At 65.8% G+C, this 13117-nt stretch overlaps 1 protein-coding gene across 13 annotated transcripts in view; it reads right to left on the bottom strand.

Moving 5' to 3' along the window:
* Positions 1–13117, bottom strand: part of CACNA1H (calcium voltage-gated channel subunit alpha1 H) — a 68561-nt gene that overhangs the window by 3083 nt on the left and 52361 nt on the right. For 2 of the 13 annotated variants that reach the window (XM_065537271.2, XM_065537276.2), the window contains 21 exons: positions 12474–12659; positions 11658–11775; positions 11345–11500; positions 10877–10967; positions 10517–10725; positions 9324–9704; positions 8579–8679; positions 8230–8353; positions 8073–8141; positions 7759–7943; positions 7431–7557; positions 7141–7266; positions 6940–7029; positions 6594–6813; positions 4922–5073; positions 3739–3848; positions 3448–3581; positions 3247–3317; positions 1858–1936; positions 816–937; positions 202–646 (listed from right to left, as the gene is read on the bottom strand). In XM_065537271.2, coding sequence (XP_065393343.1) covers positions 202–646; positions 816–937; positions 1858–1936; positions 3247–3317; positions 3448–3581; positions 3739–3848; positions 4922–5073; positions 6594–6813; positions 6940–7029; positions 7141–7266; positions 7431–7557; positions 7759–7943; positions 8073–8141; positions 8230–8353; positions 8579–8679; positions 9324–9704; positions 10517–10725; positions 10877–10967; positions 11345–11500; positions 11658–11775; positions 12474–12659 — 3296 coding nt within the window. Of the gene's footprint in view, positions 1–201; positions 647–815; positions 938–1857; positions 1937–3242; positions 3318–3447; positions 3582–3738; positions 3849–4921; positions 5074–6236; positions 6255–6593; positions 6814–6939; positions 7030–7140; positions 7302–7430; positions 7558–7758; positions 7944–8072; positions 8142–8229; positions 8354–8578; positions 8680–9323; positions 9705–10516; positions 10726–10876; positions 10968–11344; positions 11501–11657; positions 11776–12473; positions 12660–13117 lie in introns of those variants that run through there. The other 11 variants (XM_065537272.2, XM_065537274.2, XM_074028483.1 and 8 more) reach the window with 11 other exon arrangements.

The raw sequence follows: 13117 nt of genomic DNA, 5'->3' as shown, positions 1-13117 counted from the left end.
TCATCTGCCCACACCCGGCCTCCCCGGCCTGGCCCCCATCCTCCCTCCTGCCTGCCCCCATCCTCCTTCCCACCCACCCTCCCTCCTGCCCCACCCTGGCCTGCCCCATCCTCCTCCCTGTCCGGCCATCCTCCCTCTCACTGCCCTGTCCTGCTTCCCACTCAGTCCACGTCTTCCTGCTGGCCCCACCGGCTGCCGTACCCAGGGGGGTGCTGGCCCCATAGGTCTCCATCTCCACCTCCTGCAGCGGGCGGGGGTGGGGCGCCGCCGCAGGCACCACAGGCCGGAACATGTAGCTGTCGTTGGGCAGTGAGAGCATCCTGGACACGGACACCTTGCGTGCGACAAGGAGGTTTGGGGTGTCCCTGGCGCCCGGACTCTCCTGGGGCGAGGGAGGCCTGTCTGCATCCACCCGGCGTGCACCCCCGGGGCCCTGCGCCAGCTCCAGCTCGATCTCGGCGTCCAACTCTGCATCCTCGCGTGCCTCCTTGTTGCTCTCCTCCAGGTGCTTCATGAGCACGGCCACCACCACGTTCACCAGCACGAACTGGGCCACCAGCACGAAGGTCACGAAGTAGACGGGCGACAGCGCCGGCAGGTAGCTCAGGCAGTGCTTGTCCTCGCGGGTGCACTCGCGCAGCGTGTCCTGCGGCGGGGGGCAGCTGCAGGCTGGGGTCCACACCCACCTGTGGGCACCGCCCTGGGAGTGCCGTGCCCTTCCCCCTGCCCGGCAAGGACGGACCCGGCCCAGTCCTGGGAAAACCTGAAACACCACTGGGGTTGCCAGGTACCAGGGTCACGGCCATGGCAGGTACCTTCATGATCCCGTTCCAGTTGTCCCCCGTGGACACGCGGAACAGTGTGAGGAAGGCCATGCCGAAGTTGCTGAAGGTGGCGTGCCTGCTCAGGCCCTCGCAGGGGTTGTCTTCACTGCACTCTGAAGGGAGGGACACCCCGCCCGGTCAGCCGCGCCTGCTCTGGGTGGAGGCGGGACACACACCCAGCCTCCACATGCTCCCTGGGGAGCCCAGAGGCGGGGTCAGGCCAGAGGATGTGGATGACGAGGCCCCGGTGGTTTGACCTGCCCAGGAGAGGCTGACCCTGGGTGTGAGGCCGGAGCCCCTGGGCTGAGGCCTCTGCTGCCGCACCTTGGCTGGGACTCATCAGGCCTGGCAGCTGCAACCCCAAACCGTGGAAGAAACATCATTGTCTGTGTCTGGGACTGTGCGTGGTGGGGGGCATGTGGGGGCCGGCTGACCAGAATCAAGCTTGCCCGGTGGACAGATGCTGGACTGTGACAACGTCACACCTGTCAGAACGGGGCTCGGGGGAGGGACCTGGCAGGGACTGGGCTGTCTGAAGTGGGACCCGGTAGGGGCAGGGCTGGGCCATCTAAGGAGGGTCCCTGCCTGCCCCGCCCAGCCTGGGCCGAGGCTGAGGCCTGGGTGGGGGCCTCAGGAGGCTACAGCCACCAGGCGAGGGGACACAGCCAGCATTTGTCTCCGGGGACCACGTGGCATTAGGGATGGCGGCGCGTGTTTCTAGATGTTTGTGCGTGCACGTCTCCACGTCTACTCGCTTCCCCTCGTGTGTGGCAGGCATCCCTGTGTCTGTTCCTGTGTGCACGTCTGCATACGTGTCACAAGCCTGGGTGCAGGCCTCTGCGTCAACATAGGAGCCTCGGCCTCGTGCAGAAAAGGCTCAGACGCAGGCCCGAGTGAGGACGCCCAGCGGGTGTGTGGCCCCCATCAGGCCCCGCACTGTTCGCAGGCATGTGACTGCGTTGTGAGTAGACGGGCACGGGGGTGCCTATCAGGACCCCGTGTGTGCCAGGAGGAGGGCGCAGGGGCCACTCACCCAGCCTCCCGAACAGCTCCACTCCCAGCGCAGCATAGATAAAAAACAGGAGCATGAAAAGAAGGCCCAGGTTGCCCACCTACATGAGAGAGAAGCAGAGCCGGGTCAGGCAGGCGGGCAGGGAGGCCTCAGCCCATGCTGCAGGGCACTCGGCGCCTCAGCCACCAGGCCCCACCGGCCCACCCTCTTCCAGGCCAAGTGGAAGCAAGTTCCCAGAGCTGGGCGGGGACCCCCGTTCCTCAGCCCCACGCCCCTTTCGGGGCTCCATGGTCTCACCAGGTAGACAGACACAACCTACCCCTCCATGCTCGCCCACACTGGCTTCTCTCTTTGCGCCCTCCCCCTGAGCATCAGCCTCTGGCCCAGAGCCCACTCCACACTCTCTGCCCAGCAGGTTCCCCCAGGGCTCTGGCCCACCCTGTTCAGGGGCTACCTCAGAGATTCCATGGCGGGGCCCAGGCCGGCACGCGGCTGACTGAGGGGTCCTGGCAGGTGGCCTGGGCCTCACCCCTCCCCTGCCACAGCTCTCCTGTGGACCACCCCACCAGCCTCAGCATCTACACACACTGCCCCGCCGGGCGGCGCACCCTCCAAGGCTGGCCAGGCCTGCCCTACTCCACGTCCCTCCTCTGCACAGCTGAGCACCTGGTGAAGCGGCACCGGGCCCTCGGGAGTGTTACTCGGATGAAGCTAGGCACACCGCTGAGGACAGGGTGAGTGGGGACGGCTGAGGTGGGAGGCAGAAGACAGGCAGGGGGCAACTGACAGATGGCACAGAGACGGGAAATGACTGGGAAGAGGAGGTGCCAGGTGCATGGGCAGCCATGGGGGTGGCGGGTGGCTGGGAACGTGGCTGGGCTGGTGGATAGATGGACACGAGGGTTGGACAGGTGTACTAGAGACTATGGACAGGACACTGCATTGGGTCTCTTGGCTGTGGAGGCCAGAGAGGATCTGGGCAGGGGCCAGGGGCACAGGAAGCAGGGAGGCTGGGCCCATGTGGGCTCTGAGGGGGAGCCAGGCCTGTGGCTGACGCCTGCATCCTGGGTGTGGTCCTGGGCGCACACACACCCGCCCTGGCCACCTGCTGCACTCTGCCTGGATCCCTCCGGCTCTCCACAGCCCCTGCCTCTGGAAGTGCACTGGGCAGGTGGCCCCAGTTATGGGTCTTGCCCAGAGGACGGAGGCCAGAGGGCCGCGGCTGGATCCACCTCTCCCAGCCCAGCCAAGCCACCCACTGCACACAGCAGGGACACGGCTTCAGCCGTCGCACAACCGAGGGACCAGAGAGACAAATGAGGGAGAGCGGGGGCGGCGAGGCCCTCCCTGCAACCTCCTCTTTGGGGCGCGTGTGGGGCCTGCGCTGAGGATGGTGAGGGCTCCACCTACCTGGGGCAGGGCTTGCACGACGGTGTCCAGCAGGGCGCGCATGCCCGTGGCCATCTTCAGCAGCTTCAGCACTAGGGCCGGGAGCTGAGCGTCAGCAGGGCTGGGCTGGGGACCCTGGTCGCGCCTACCCTCACTCCCACCTAAGGCCGAGCCCCCACCCTCCACCCGCAGAGGGCACCTGGCGGGCGCGCGGGCACCTACCCCGGGCGATGCGGAGCACACGCATGATGCGGATGATGGTGGGGTTGATGGGCAGCGCGGCGCTCATCTCTATCTCCTCCAGCGTGATGCCCATGAGTGACAGCAGCACGATGGCCAGGTCCAGCTGGTTCCACCTGCGAGACCGCAGGCTCAGCGCACACGCCCGGGGTCCCTGCCTCGGCTCAGCAGCATCACTTCTGCCCCCCTTTGGAAAAGCCTGCGGCCGCACCTGCCCCAGCCTCTAGAGCCCCGAGGGGCCCCCAGAACCCGAGACGGCCCTGCCCCACACACCTGTCCTTGAAGAACCGACGGAACCCAAACGCCACCAGCTTCAGCGCAGCCTCGAAGACAAACACGATGGTGAACACGTAGTTGCAGTACTTGAGGGCCTCGTCCAGCGACTGGGGGTGGAGGGTCGGGCTGGCTGAGGTGGGGCTGGGGCCACCCCTCTTCCCCTGGCTCCCACTCTGCACGCCTGTGAGTGACCCCGGGGGCCGGCCCTGGAGGCTCCCAGGTCAGCTCAGCAGCCCCTTCCTGGGCACCGGGAGCCTCTTCGGCCCTCCTCCAGCCCAGCACACAGGCAGTGCTTCGAAGCGTCTGACCAGGTGAATGAGTGAAAGCTACTCTCCCAGCATCCACAGGCCCAGCTGAACGCCACGGTCTCCGGTCCGGGAAGCCACCCTGAGCTGCCTGCCCACTTCACACGCTGCAGCCATCTGTGCGCCCCGGCCGCAGTGTCCTGGCCTCCCAACTGTCCCCTACCGACCTGAGCACCTCGGGGGCATGGGGACATGGGCTCACAGGGCCCAACTCTGAGCACCTACGGTATGCAGCCTGGGCTGGGCTGGGAGGCACTGCCTGGATGGACCCTGGAGCCCCCCACCCTCTGAGGACGAACCTCTGGGGAGGGAAGACCCTGCCCCTCCCAGCCCATGCTCCTGGTTTCTGGCCACGGCCATCCTCAGCTCCACACAAAATGCGTTCCACAGAGCTGAGTCCGCTCAGCCTCAAAGGCTTACTGCTACCGAGACTACCTCCTTCCTCTGGAAGGCTGGGAGGACCATGTCCTTCCACTGAGGAAAGGATAGGATACAGGGGCACCCGAGTAAAGAGAAACTCCATCTCAGGCCCTCCTGTCTCCTGCCAGCCTCCTCACGATGGGACATGCACGGCCTGCCAGCCCCTCCTCACGGGTGGGACGCGCACGGCCAGGCTGGGGAGGGGCCTCCAGGGCAGGGGGAGGGGAGTTTCAATCAATGTTAAAAGAAAGACTTGTTTTCACACAAAATCTCCACATCCCCCATGCAAACCCCAGTGAGGGCTCAGCGGAGCGCCAGTCCTGGGTTGTACGTGCTGTTAGCTGCCCCACTGGGGGTGTCCCAGCCCCAGGGCCCTCTTGTCGCCCTGGTGTGGGGGAAGGAAGGGCCCCCTCGCCACCCTGGTCTGCGGGAAGGAAGGGCCCTCTCGCACCCACCTTTGGTTGGTTATAGTGCTCCATGGACATGGTGATGACATTGACGCAGATAATGAAGGTGATGAAGAGATCGAGATAGTGGCTGGTGCACAGCGAGTGAATGGAGCGGCGGGTGGGCGAGTAGTCAGCATAGTAGGGCCGGCGCTGGGCCTCTGCAGGGAGGGCGGCCGTGAGCGCCAGGCGGGAGGGCTGCCCCAGGCTCCTGCAGACCCCATTCTCTTCCCAGGTGGCCAAATGTAGGGGAGAAGTGGGGGCCCAGGCTCAGATGTGAAGACGGGGCTGGCCCTGCCTCATGGCAGGGCTCACGTCAGACTGGAGGAGAAGGACTCACTCAGTGAAGGGACCCTGTTCTAGGTGAGATGCAGCTCACTGGGAAGCTGGCCAGGCCAGGAGGCCCGGGCTGGAGCAGGCCGCTGACTAACCACCTCCTCAGCAATGCGGCCGCATCCTGGGCAGGCCCCAAGAGTGGGTCCGAAGCTGAGATGGCTTCCCCATATCCCACCTGGCTGCCCGGCACACCCCGCCCTCCTGGAGCTCCCAGATTGGCACACCACATGGCTGGGCCCCTCTCTGAGACCCGGGCCCACAAGGCCTCACTGGAGCAGAGACGAGAGCGTGACCTGCCCTCTGGCCACCAGCCCAAGTCCCTCCCCTCCCCATCATCCAAGAGGCCATGGGCTGTGGTCTAGGGTCTGCCAGACTCCAGACCATCTGAAGTCAGTGCCCACCATCTGCGTGTGTCTCCCAGGCAGGTGTGCACTGAACGCTCGGCTTCCAGGGCCCCTCCACGCACAAGGAGGAGCTCCCGCAGGTGAAGGCGTGAGCTGCCACCACACCCCAGCACCCGCCTCGGCCACAGAACCACACACGGGTGGGGACCACTGGCCCAGGGCCTGGAAGAGCAGGATACGCCCCCCGCCCGACCCCCATGCTCTGCGGGCCAGCATGCAGTCACGGGAAGCACTCGGTGCAGCCTGGGCAGCCAGAGGGGGCCAGCGGACAGTCGGGCTGGACCAGCAAGGACACAGGGCAGCCACAGGCCTGCAGGGGTATGGGTGGCCCCTCGTTGCTCTGAGTGTCCTGGTGCACGGCAGAGATGCAGGCAGACTGGGAGTCGGGCACAGCCACACACATGCATGCACACAGCAGCCCAGGCACCAGTGGGCGAGCGCAGCCCGTCCCTGCGCCACACACCCAGCACCTCCAGCTGCCTGTGCCCGCCCTGCGGAGGACCCCAGCAGGCCTGGGATGCCCGCCCTTTCCCGAGCAGCGGCCGCAGGAGCGGGGCCTGAGGCATGCAGGGCAGGGCCGGTACCTGGGCTGGGGAAAGTGCCTGGAAAGACAAGGAGATGGTCTGAGGGCTAAGGGCATGGGGGCACTCGGGCCTGGAGCCCTCCCTGCTCTCCCTCAGGCCCCGTGTTTCGGGGGCTGTGCTGGCTCCTTGTGGAGTAAGGACTCGGTGGGGAACCTGCCCCTTGGGCACTGGGGATGGGGTTGGGGGCGCCTCCTCTCCTGCTGTGGCGGGCTCCCCCAGCGGCCCTCTCTGGCCAGCCCCTCCAAGGCCCGGCCCCCATGCAGGCCCAGGCAAGGCGGGTGGCGTGCAGAGCCATTCGGGGAGGCTGGGGCTGGAGCAGGCAGGGCTGGAGGGCCCGGTGGGCACACAGGTACCGACCCGCCACCGCCACCGGGAGCGCCTTACTCCTGCGCCTCCTCTCCAGGCGCCGTAGCCGCTTCTCCTCACGCCGCCGCGCCTCCTCCGCCTCCTGGTGCTGCCGGCACTTGTGGAAGTTCTCGACCACGACGCCCACGAACATGTTGAGCACGAAGAAGCTGACGATGAGCAGGAAGGAGATGAAGTACAGCAGCATCCAGGGGTTGTGGTTCTGCACGGGCTGCGGCACAGAGCTGGTGGGTCCCCGCCCAGGTGCCCTGCCCAGGACGGCCCCACGAGTCCCCAGAAGCCAAGACAGCCACTCGGGGGAGACCCTGAGGTGACCCGGCCACCCGCCTGTGCACACCTGCTGGTCCACACCGACGGCGTCCAGCCCGTCGTACATGATGTTCACCCAGCCGTCTTTGGACGACAGCACGAACAGCGACATCAGGGCCTGAGGGCCAGAGCCAGGGTCCCTGAGGAGGGCTGGAGCTGGGGTCGCTGGCCCTCTCGCTCCAGGGGGTCCTGGAGACCCCCCCCCCACCTCCTGCCGCCGCCTGCCCACCTGGCCCAGGTTGTCGAAGTTGTACTTGCGCCTCACCCAGCGGTAGTGGGCGGCCCGGCACTGCGCCTTGGTGGAGATGTTCCTGGTGTCGCCGCCCTCGCAGTAGTAGAACTTCCCTTTGAAGAGCTGACGGGTGCGGCGGTCACCGCGGAGGGCCCGGCCTGTGCCCCACCCCACAGAGGGCCTCCTGGGGCGCGAGTGAGGCCTGAGCTGTCCCTCCCCGTCCCACAACAGTGCTGCTGGGAGCCACACTGGGAAGACAGACCCTGGGGCACGTGGGGGCCACACACCTGCACACCCAAGATGCCAAAAATGATGAAGAAGGCGCAGCAGATGAGGACGATGTTCCCGATGGGCCTGAGTGACGAGATCAGCGTCTCCACCACCAGCTTGAGGCCCGGGGCCCGGCTGATGACCCTGGAAGAGAGTGAAGGATACACTGCGGTCATCCATGGCAGCAGCTGCCAGGCGCTGGCATAGCTTGGCAAAGGCCCCAAGGTGGGGCTGACTGGGCAGCCTGCGAACAGCCCAGGACTGCGAGAGCAGTGATGGATAGTGGCGTCGGGGGACTGTGCTTCCGGGTTGCCCCAGGAGCCCAGGGGTGCCCCTGGTCCCCACCTCAGAGGCCGCAAGGTCCGCAGCAGACGCAGCACGCGCAGAACGCCCAGGATCTTGGCGCCACCAGCCGAGGCCATGGCCACGACAATGTCGACCAGGGACACCAGCACCAGCAGCCCGTCCAACAGGTTCCAGCTGCTCTGAAGGTAGGCGTGCTCGCCCGAAAGCAGCCCCAGGGCCACCACCTGGGGAGGGCCAATGGCACTGATCTCAGGCTCAGGCCTGGGGGATCTGGGAAGCTGGCACGCAACTGGTGGGGATGAGGGCAGAATGGGGGCCTGGGAACGAGGGGCAGTCCCCGGGCCCTGCGGTACCTTCACCATCATCTCCGCCACGAAGATGGCCGTGAAGATGTAATTGGAGACGCTGAGGAAGGCCCGCTCCTGCCGGGAGAGGACGGTGGGGGCTGTGTCCACTCCGTCCCTCCCTGGGGGTCGCGGTGGCCTGGGACGATGGGGTTGGCCGACTCACGGTGCTGCCGGGGTCAATGTCAGGCCTCTCCAGGGCGATGGTGACGCAGTTGAGGAAGATGAAGACGAGGACCACGTGATCAAACATCTTGTGCGTGATGATCTTCTGGCAGGAGACGCGGAACCTGGGTGGGCGGGAGCGGGTGAGAGGCGGGCACAGACAGCGGAGTGGATGGGGGTCGCAGGACAGCCCTGGCCAGGTCTCCACTTCAGCCCGGGTCCCTGTGGTCTGAGAAGGGGGACCCACCCAGAAATATCCTCCAAGTGCCAGCCCCGCCCAGTGGGGACCTGGGGGCGGGGGTCCCGTGGGCTGGCACGAGCCATGTAGCCTCCTGACCCGGCCTCCTCACCGGTTCTGTGGGGAGAAGAGGTAGAGGGCCCAGGCCTCCCGGCTCCGGCACCACTGGGGCTTGTAGGGCTCCAGAACTTTGTGCAGGCGGAAGCAGCAGCTCTGGGGGATGAGAAGTCGGGTTCTCAGAGCCCTGTGCCTGCCTGCCTGGCCCCCCACCAGGGCCCTCTGCACTCAGCTCGGCCACTCCTCCCAGCCCTCCTCCCGGCACCTTCTCAGCCTTGTCCATCCTCATTCCTCACCCACTGGCCTCTGGGCTCTGGCTTTCTGGCCTCTGGGGCCCGTAGCACAGAACCGCCTCCTTCCCTACCCTGGGGATGGCAGAGTGACCCATGCTGGGAGTCCACGGGGCCAGGTAAGTGGGTGCTCTTGGGCCCCTGGCTCTGGCTCTGGCTCTGAGGAGTGGTCCTTGACCCACAGGAGCCTGAGAGTCTAGTGGATGCCTGGCCCTGCCTCGGCAGCAGCTCTCAGCCAGTGGCTGACCCACGGTGCAGGGCGCAGCCCCCGTATGCAGGCTGTACATGGATCATCTAGGACACGGCCCCCAGACGGCAGGGACTCTGGGATCGGCTGTGGCTGAATCCCTGAATGCTGCTGGATTCCTCCCTGGCCCGGCCTGCTTCTCTCCCCTTCTGAACCTCCCCAGTTAACACCATGCTCTGAATCCCACCTCAAATCCCACTTCAGGGAACCTGCCCCAGACAGAGGGAGGCGAGACGGCTGTGGGCCCAGGGCCACGCACTCACATCCTCCAAGTCGTCGTCAAGCTCGGCCGCATCCTCCCGGTGGCTGTCGACGCGTAGGAAGAACTCGCTGGGCAGGGCCACCATCTGCCCGTTGCAGTCGCGACACTTGGTGGGTGGGTGGGGGGCCGGCCGGAGGGGCCGTGGGTCCAGGGACTCGGCCCGCCGCAGTGGGGTGGCACGGGGCCCCGGCGTGGCCCTGCCGTCCTCGGCTTCGTCGTCAGTACTGCCCTTGCCCTCGCCGGACAGCAAGGACTCACGTTCCCCGCACTGGCTGCGGCGCTTGAGGCTGGGGGCACGGCCCAGGCTGCTCCAGCTGGAACGCCGGCTGCTCCAGGCACCATTGGGGCCCCAGGGGGCGCAGGGAGAACTTCGGAGGTTGGCCTGGGGGGTGGCGGGAGTCAGTGGCCTGACGGCATCACTATTAACACCAACTGTTGGCATTTATGGAGCACCTACTGTGTGCAAACCATACGTGGATCATTTCACACATAGACAGTCCTGCCAGGGAAGCACGGTGGAGGCTGCGATTTTAGGGGCCCACCGAGCCAACCATAGGCACAGCTCATGAGGGTCAAGGTGCCCGCCTTGCGGGGGTGAGGCCCTGGGCTCTGCTGGGTCAGGGGCCAGAACCAGTGCAGGACCAGACAAAGCGCAGGTGGCCCCAGCATCCCCAGGAGCTGGGCCTGTGGCTCAGCCTCACATCTGCCCCGCTTCCTCCCCTGCTAGGGCGTCTGCCTCACTCCCATGCTCCGTGACTGTTGCAGGTGGTACTGCCTGGAGTTCGTTTCAAAACTGCTCCCCTCCAGTTCCCCGGACCCAGAGAGATGCCCTGGCTGTAAAGGGAATCGGGCTGCTTCTCGTGGCAGCAGAACCCCCGCCTGGCCTGCTGTCTGTTTCCGGGGCACGCTTCTGCCCCCAGCTGCCTTGGGTCTTCCCGTGCTGTGCGCTGTGTACTCTGCTAGACCGTTGGCTGCACAGAGGTTCCACGCCTGCCCCTTCACACCGGCCTCGCGGAACAGCAGCCCCGGCTTCCGTTTACAGAAACCAGAGCACTCTTTCCCAGTCTCTGCACAGGGTTGGGACTTTATGGGCATGTGGGGAGGGACCCTCACTCGTGTTTGGGGAAGGCCATAAGGAGCCAGGTGGGGAAAACCTGAAGGGGCCTAAGGGCTGGGGCAGGAGATGGTCCCTACCGGAGGCTTCTGGTCTCCCAGGGGCGGGTCTCCGGAGCTGCTGCTGCCACGCCGAGAGTCTGGGAGGCTGGGGGCTGCGTCCAGGTATGGTGAGCTCTTGGGAGTAGGCATGGGTGTGGCCGCTGTGCACATGATGAGGGGAGGGGACAGGCTGCCTCGTCCCTCCAGGTGCCCGTTGGGGGTCACGGCCAGGGAGCACATCTTCAGCTCTGCGCAACAGAGGGAGGAACAGGCCCCTAAAGCTGCCAGGCTCCCAGGATCAGGAATCCTCCCACCTAGGACTTGCCCTTGGGAGCCCTGCCCAGGCAGCCCGGCGTACTCCACCCACCAGAACCCGGACCACCCACCGACCACACGCACCTGTGGTCTGGAGCTCTCTGAGCTTGTGGAAATCCTCCTCGAAGTGGACCGATGTCTTGTCCTCGTCCGTGTCGGATCTGTTGGCATCACCCTGTACCCCGCAAAGCACAAGGCAGGGATGAGGGCCCTGTGAGTGGTGACCCCTCATGCCAGATGGAAGGCTGGGCTGGCCTGGGAGGTGGGGTGTAGACAGGAGGACCCAGAGGATGATCTCACTGCCAAGGTCGGGGCAGGTAGGTGAGGAATCTGCCTCTCCAGACCAATCCCTGCCCACCCCGCTGGGCTCCTGGCCTCCCCGCTCCTTCTGGAAGGCCCCCTCCTCGTGGAAGCCAGTTTCCCTTCTCTATCCCTCACCTCCTGGCAGGCCCCCCACACCCCTCCCCTCGACCTAAAGCCCTTTTTGCTTCTCATCGCCCTCCTCCTGGCAGCAACCCCTTCTCCTGGAAGCCCCTCTCCCTGCCTCCTCACCTCCGCCTGAAAGCCCTCCACAAGGATGGCCACCAGCAGGTTGAAGAGCACGTAGTTGCCGAAGGTCATGAGGGCCACGAAGTAGAGGGCGGCCCAGGAGGAGGTGGAGGCCATGCCGTTGTACAGCACCACGTTCCAGTCCTCCTGGGTCAGGATCTGGGGGACAGCAGGGAGACCGGGATGGTCAGCCCAGCCCCAAAATGCCAGCAAGTCCTTGGGATGGAGGCAGCTCTGGGCACGCAGCACGGCACATCCACCTCTCTGGGGACCAGACTCGGCAGCCAGCACTGCTGCGGGCACCCCTGGGCACTACCTGGAACACGGTGACGATGGCCCACAGCAGGGAGTCAAAGTTCTTTCTGTCGGGCACGGTGTCTCCGGTGTCTGTCTTCAGGCTGAACTTGCAACCGAAAAGGTGCATGCCCAGGATGCTGGGGGCGGGGACAGGGGCGTGTTGAGGGTGGAAGCAGGGGTGTGCTGAGGGAAGAAGGTGGGGGAGGGGAGAAGAGTGGAAGGAAGGAGGGGCAGGGCTGGCTCTGGCCATCTGGGCTCTCCTGGCCCCCCACCCTCCCTGGGCACCCAAGCTCTCTGGCTTACAAGGGACTTCCTACCCCCACAACTCAGTAATGTCCATTCTACAGGCGAGAGGACCAAGACCAGAGGTGGAACAAACACGGGGAGACCACTCTGGTTTCGGGCGGCAACCGGGACCTGGGACACCTGCCTCATTCAGCCCCTCTGGACCGTGAGAACCCCGCCTGCCTGACTTCTTACCCTCCAGCTGACCCTGACCCTGAGCTCCAGGCTAGACTGGCACCCAGCGGGCGCTCAGAACAACCCAGTTGGAGCCTGGTGCCCATCCCCACCCCCAGCACTCTACCCTTCAGTAAGTCCCCAGCTTGTCCACCTGGCAACCCATCTCTGAACCCTGCCATCTCACTCCCTCCATGTCTAGTGCGTGGCACACAGTAGGTGCCCCATCAGTGCTTCTCGAATGAAGGCAGCGGAGGTCGAGTGTCTGCAGATGCCCTGGGGCTGGTGGTGGGAGGGCTCCTTCTGTTTGGGGGCGCCCCGGGCCTGTGCTCCTGGCTGCCCTGGGGTGAGACGCTGGGCGGGCTGGGGGGCCCACCTGAAGATGAAAATGAAGAGCATGAGCAGCGTGCAGAAGGTGGCCACGTTGTCCATGGTCTTCACCAGTACCACAAGCTGGCGCCGCAGTGCTGGCAGGAAGCGCACCAGCTTCAGCACACGCAGCAGCCGGAAGGTGCGCAGCACAGACAGACCGCCGTCCGCCTGCCCCACGATCTCCCAGACGCTGCGGATGGGTGGGGGCGACGGTCAGCGGGGCCATGGTCCCCGACCCCAGCCCTCCTCCCGCTGGAAGCAGGATTAACAGCCAGGGAGCCACAGTGGCCCCTGTGCTGCATCCCACAGACGGGAGCAGGTCTGGCTGCATCGAGGGGCATGAGCAGCTGCGGACGCACCTCAAAAGCCTCTTGACCTGCTGACAGCCCCAGCGGCTGTCTGGCCCCCCGCACCGCCGGGAAAGCAGAAGCCTGGCTCTGGTCAGGTCGAGGAAGCCCCTTCGCCAAGGACGCTCTCCTGTCCCAGGACTTCCACAGCCAACCTGGCTTGTCCGTTCCGCTCACCCACTCCCTGCCCCGGGGTGTGAGACCCCTCACCCCTCTCTACTCTCAAGGGATGAGCTTCCTTCTAGGGGAAGACGGGCGGCGTTTCCCCTCAAATTTTCCCAATCCTTTCTGGTTTAATTTT

Source organism: Macaca fascicularis, chromosome 20 (genome assembly GCF_037993035.2).
Source record: "Macaca fascicularis isolate 582-1 chromosome 20, T2T-MFA8v1.1".
Taxonomy (NCBI): domain Eukaryota; kingdom Metazoa; phylum Chordata; class Mammalia; order Primates; family Cercopithecidae; genus Macaca; species Macaca fascicularis.
Note: the sequence above shows the minus strand (reverse complement) of the source record. Positions and strands in the feature narration are given on the sequence as shown.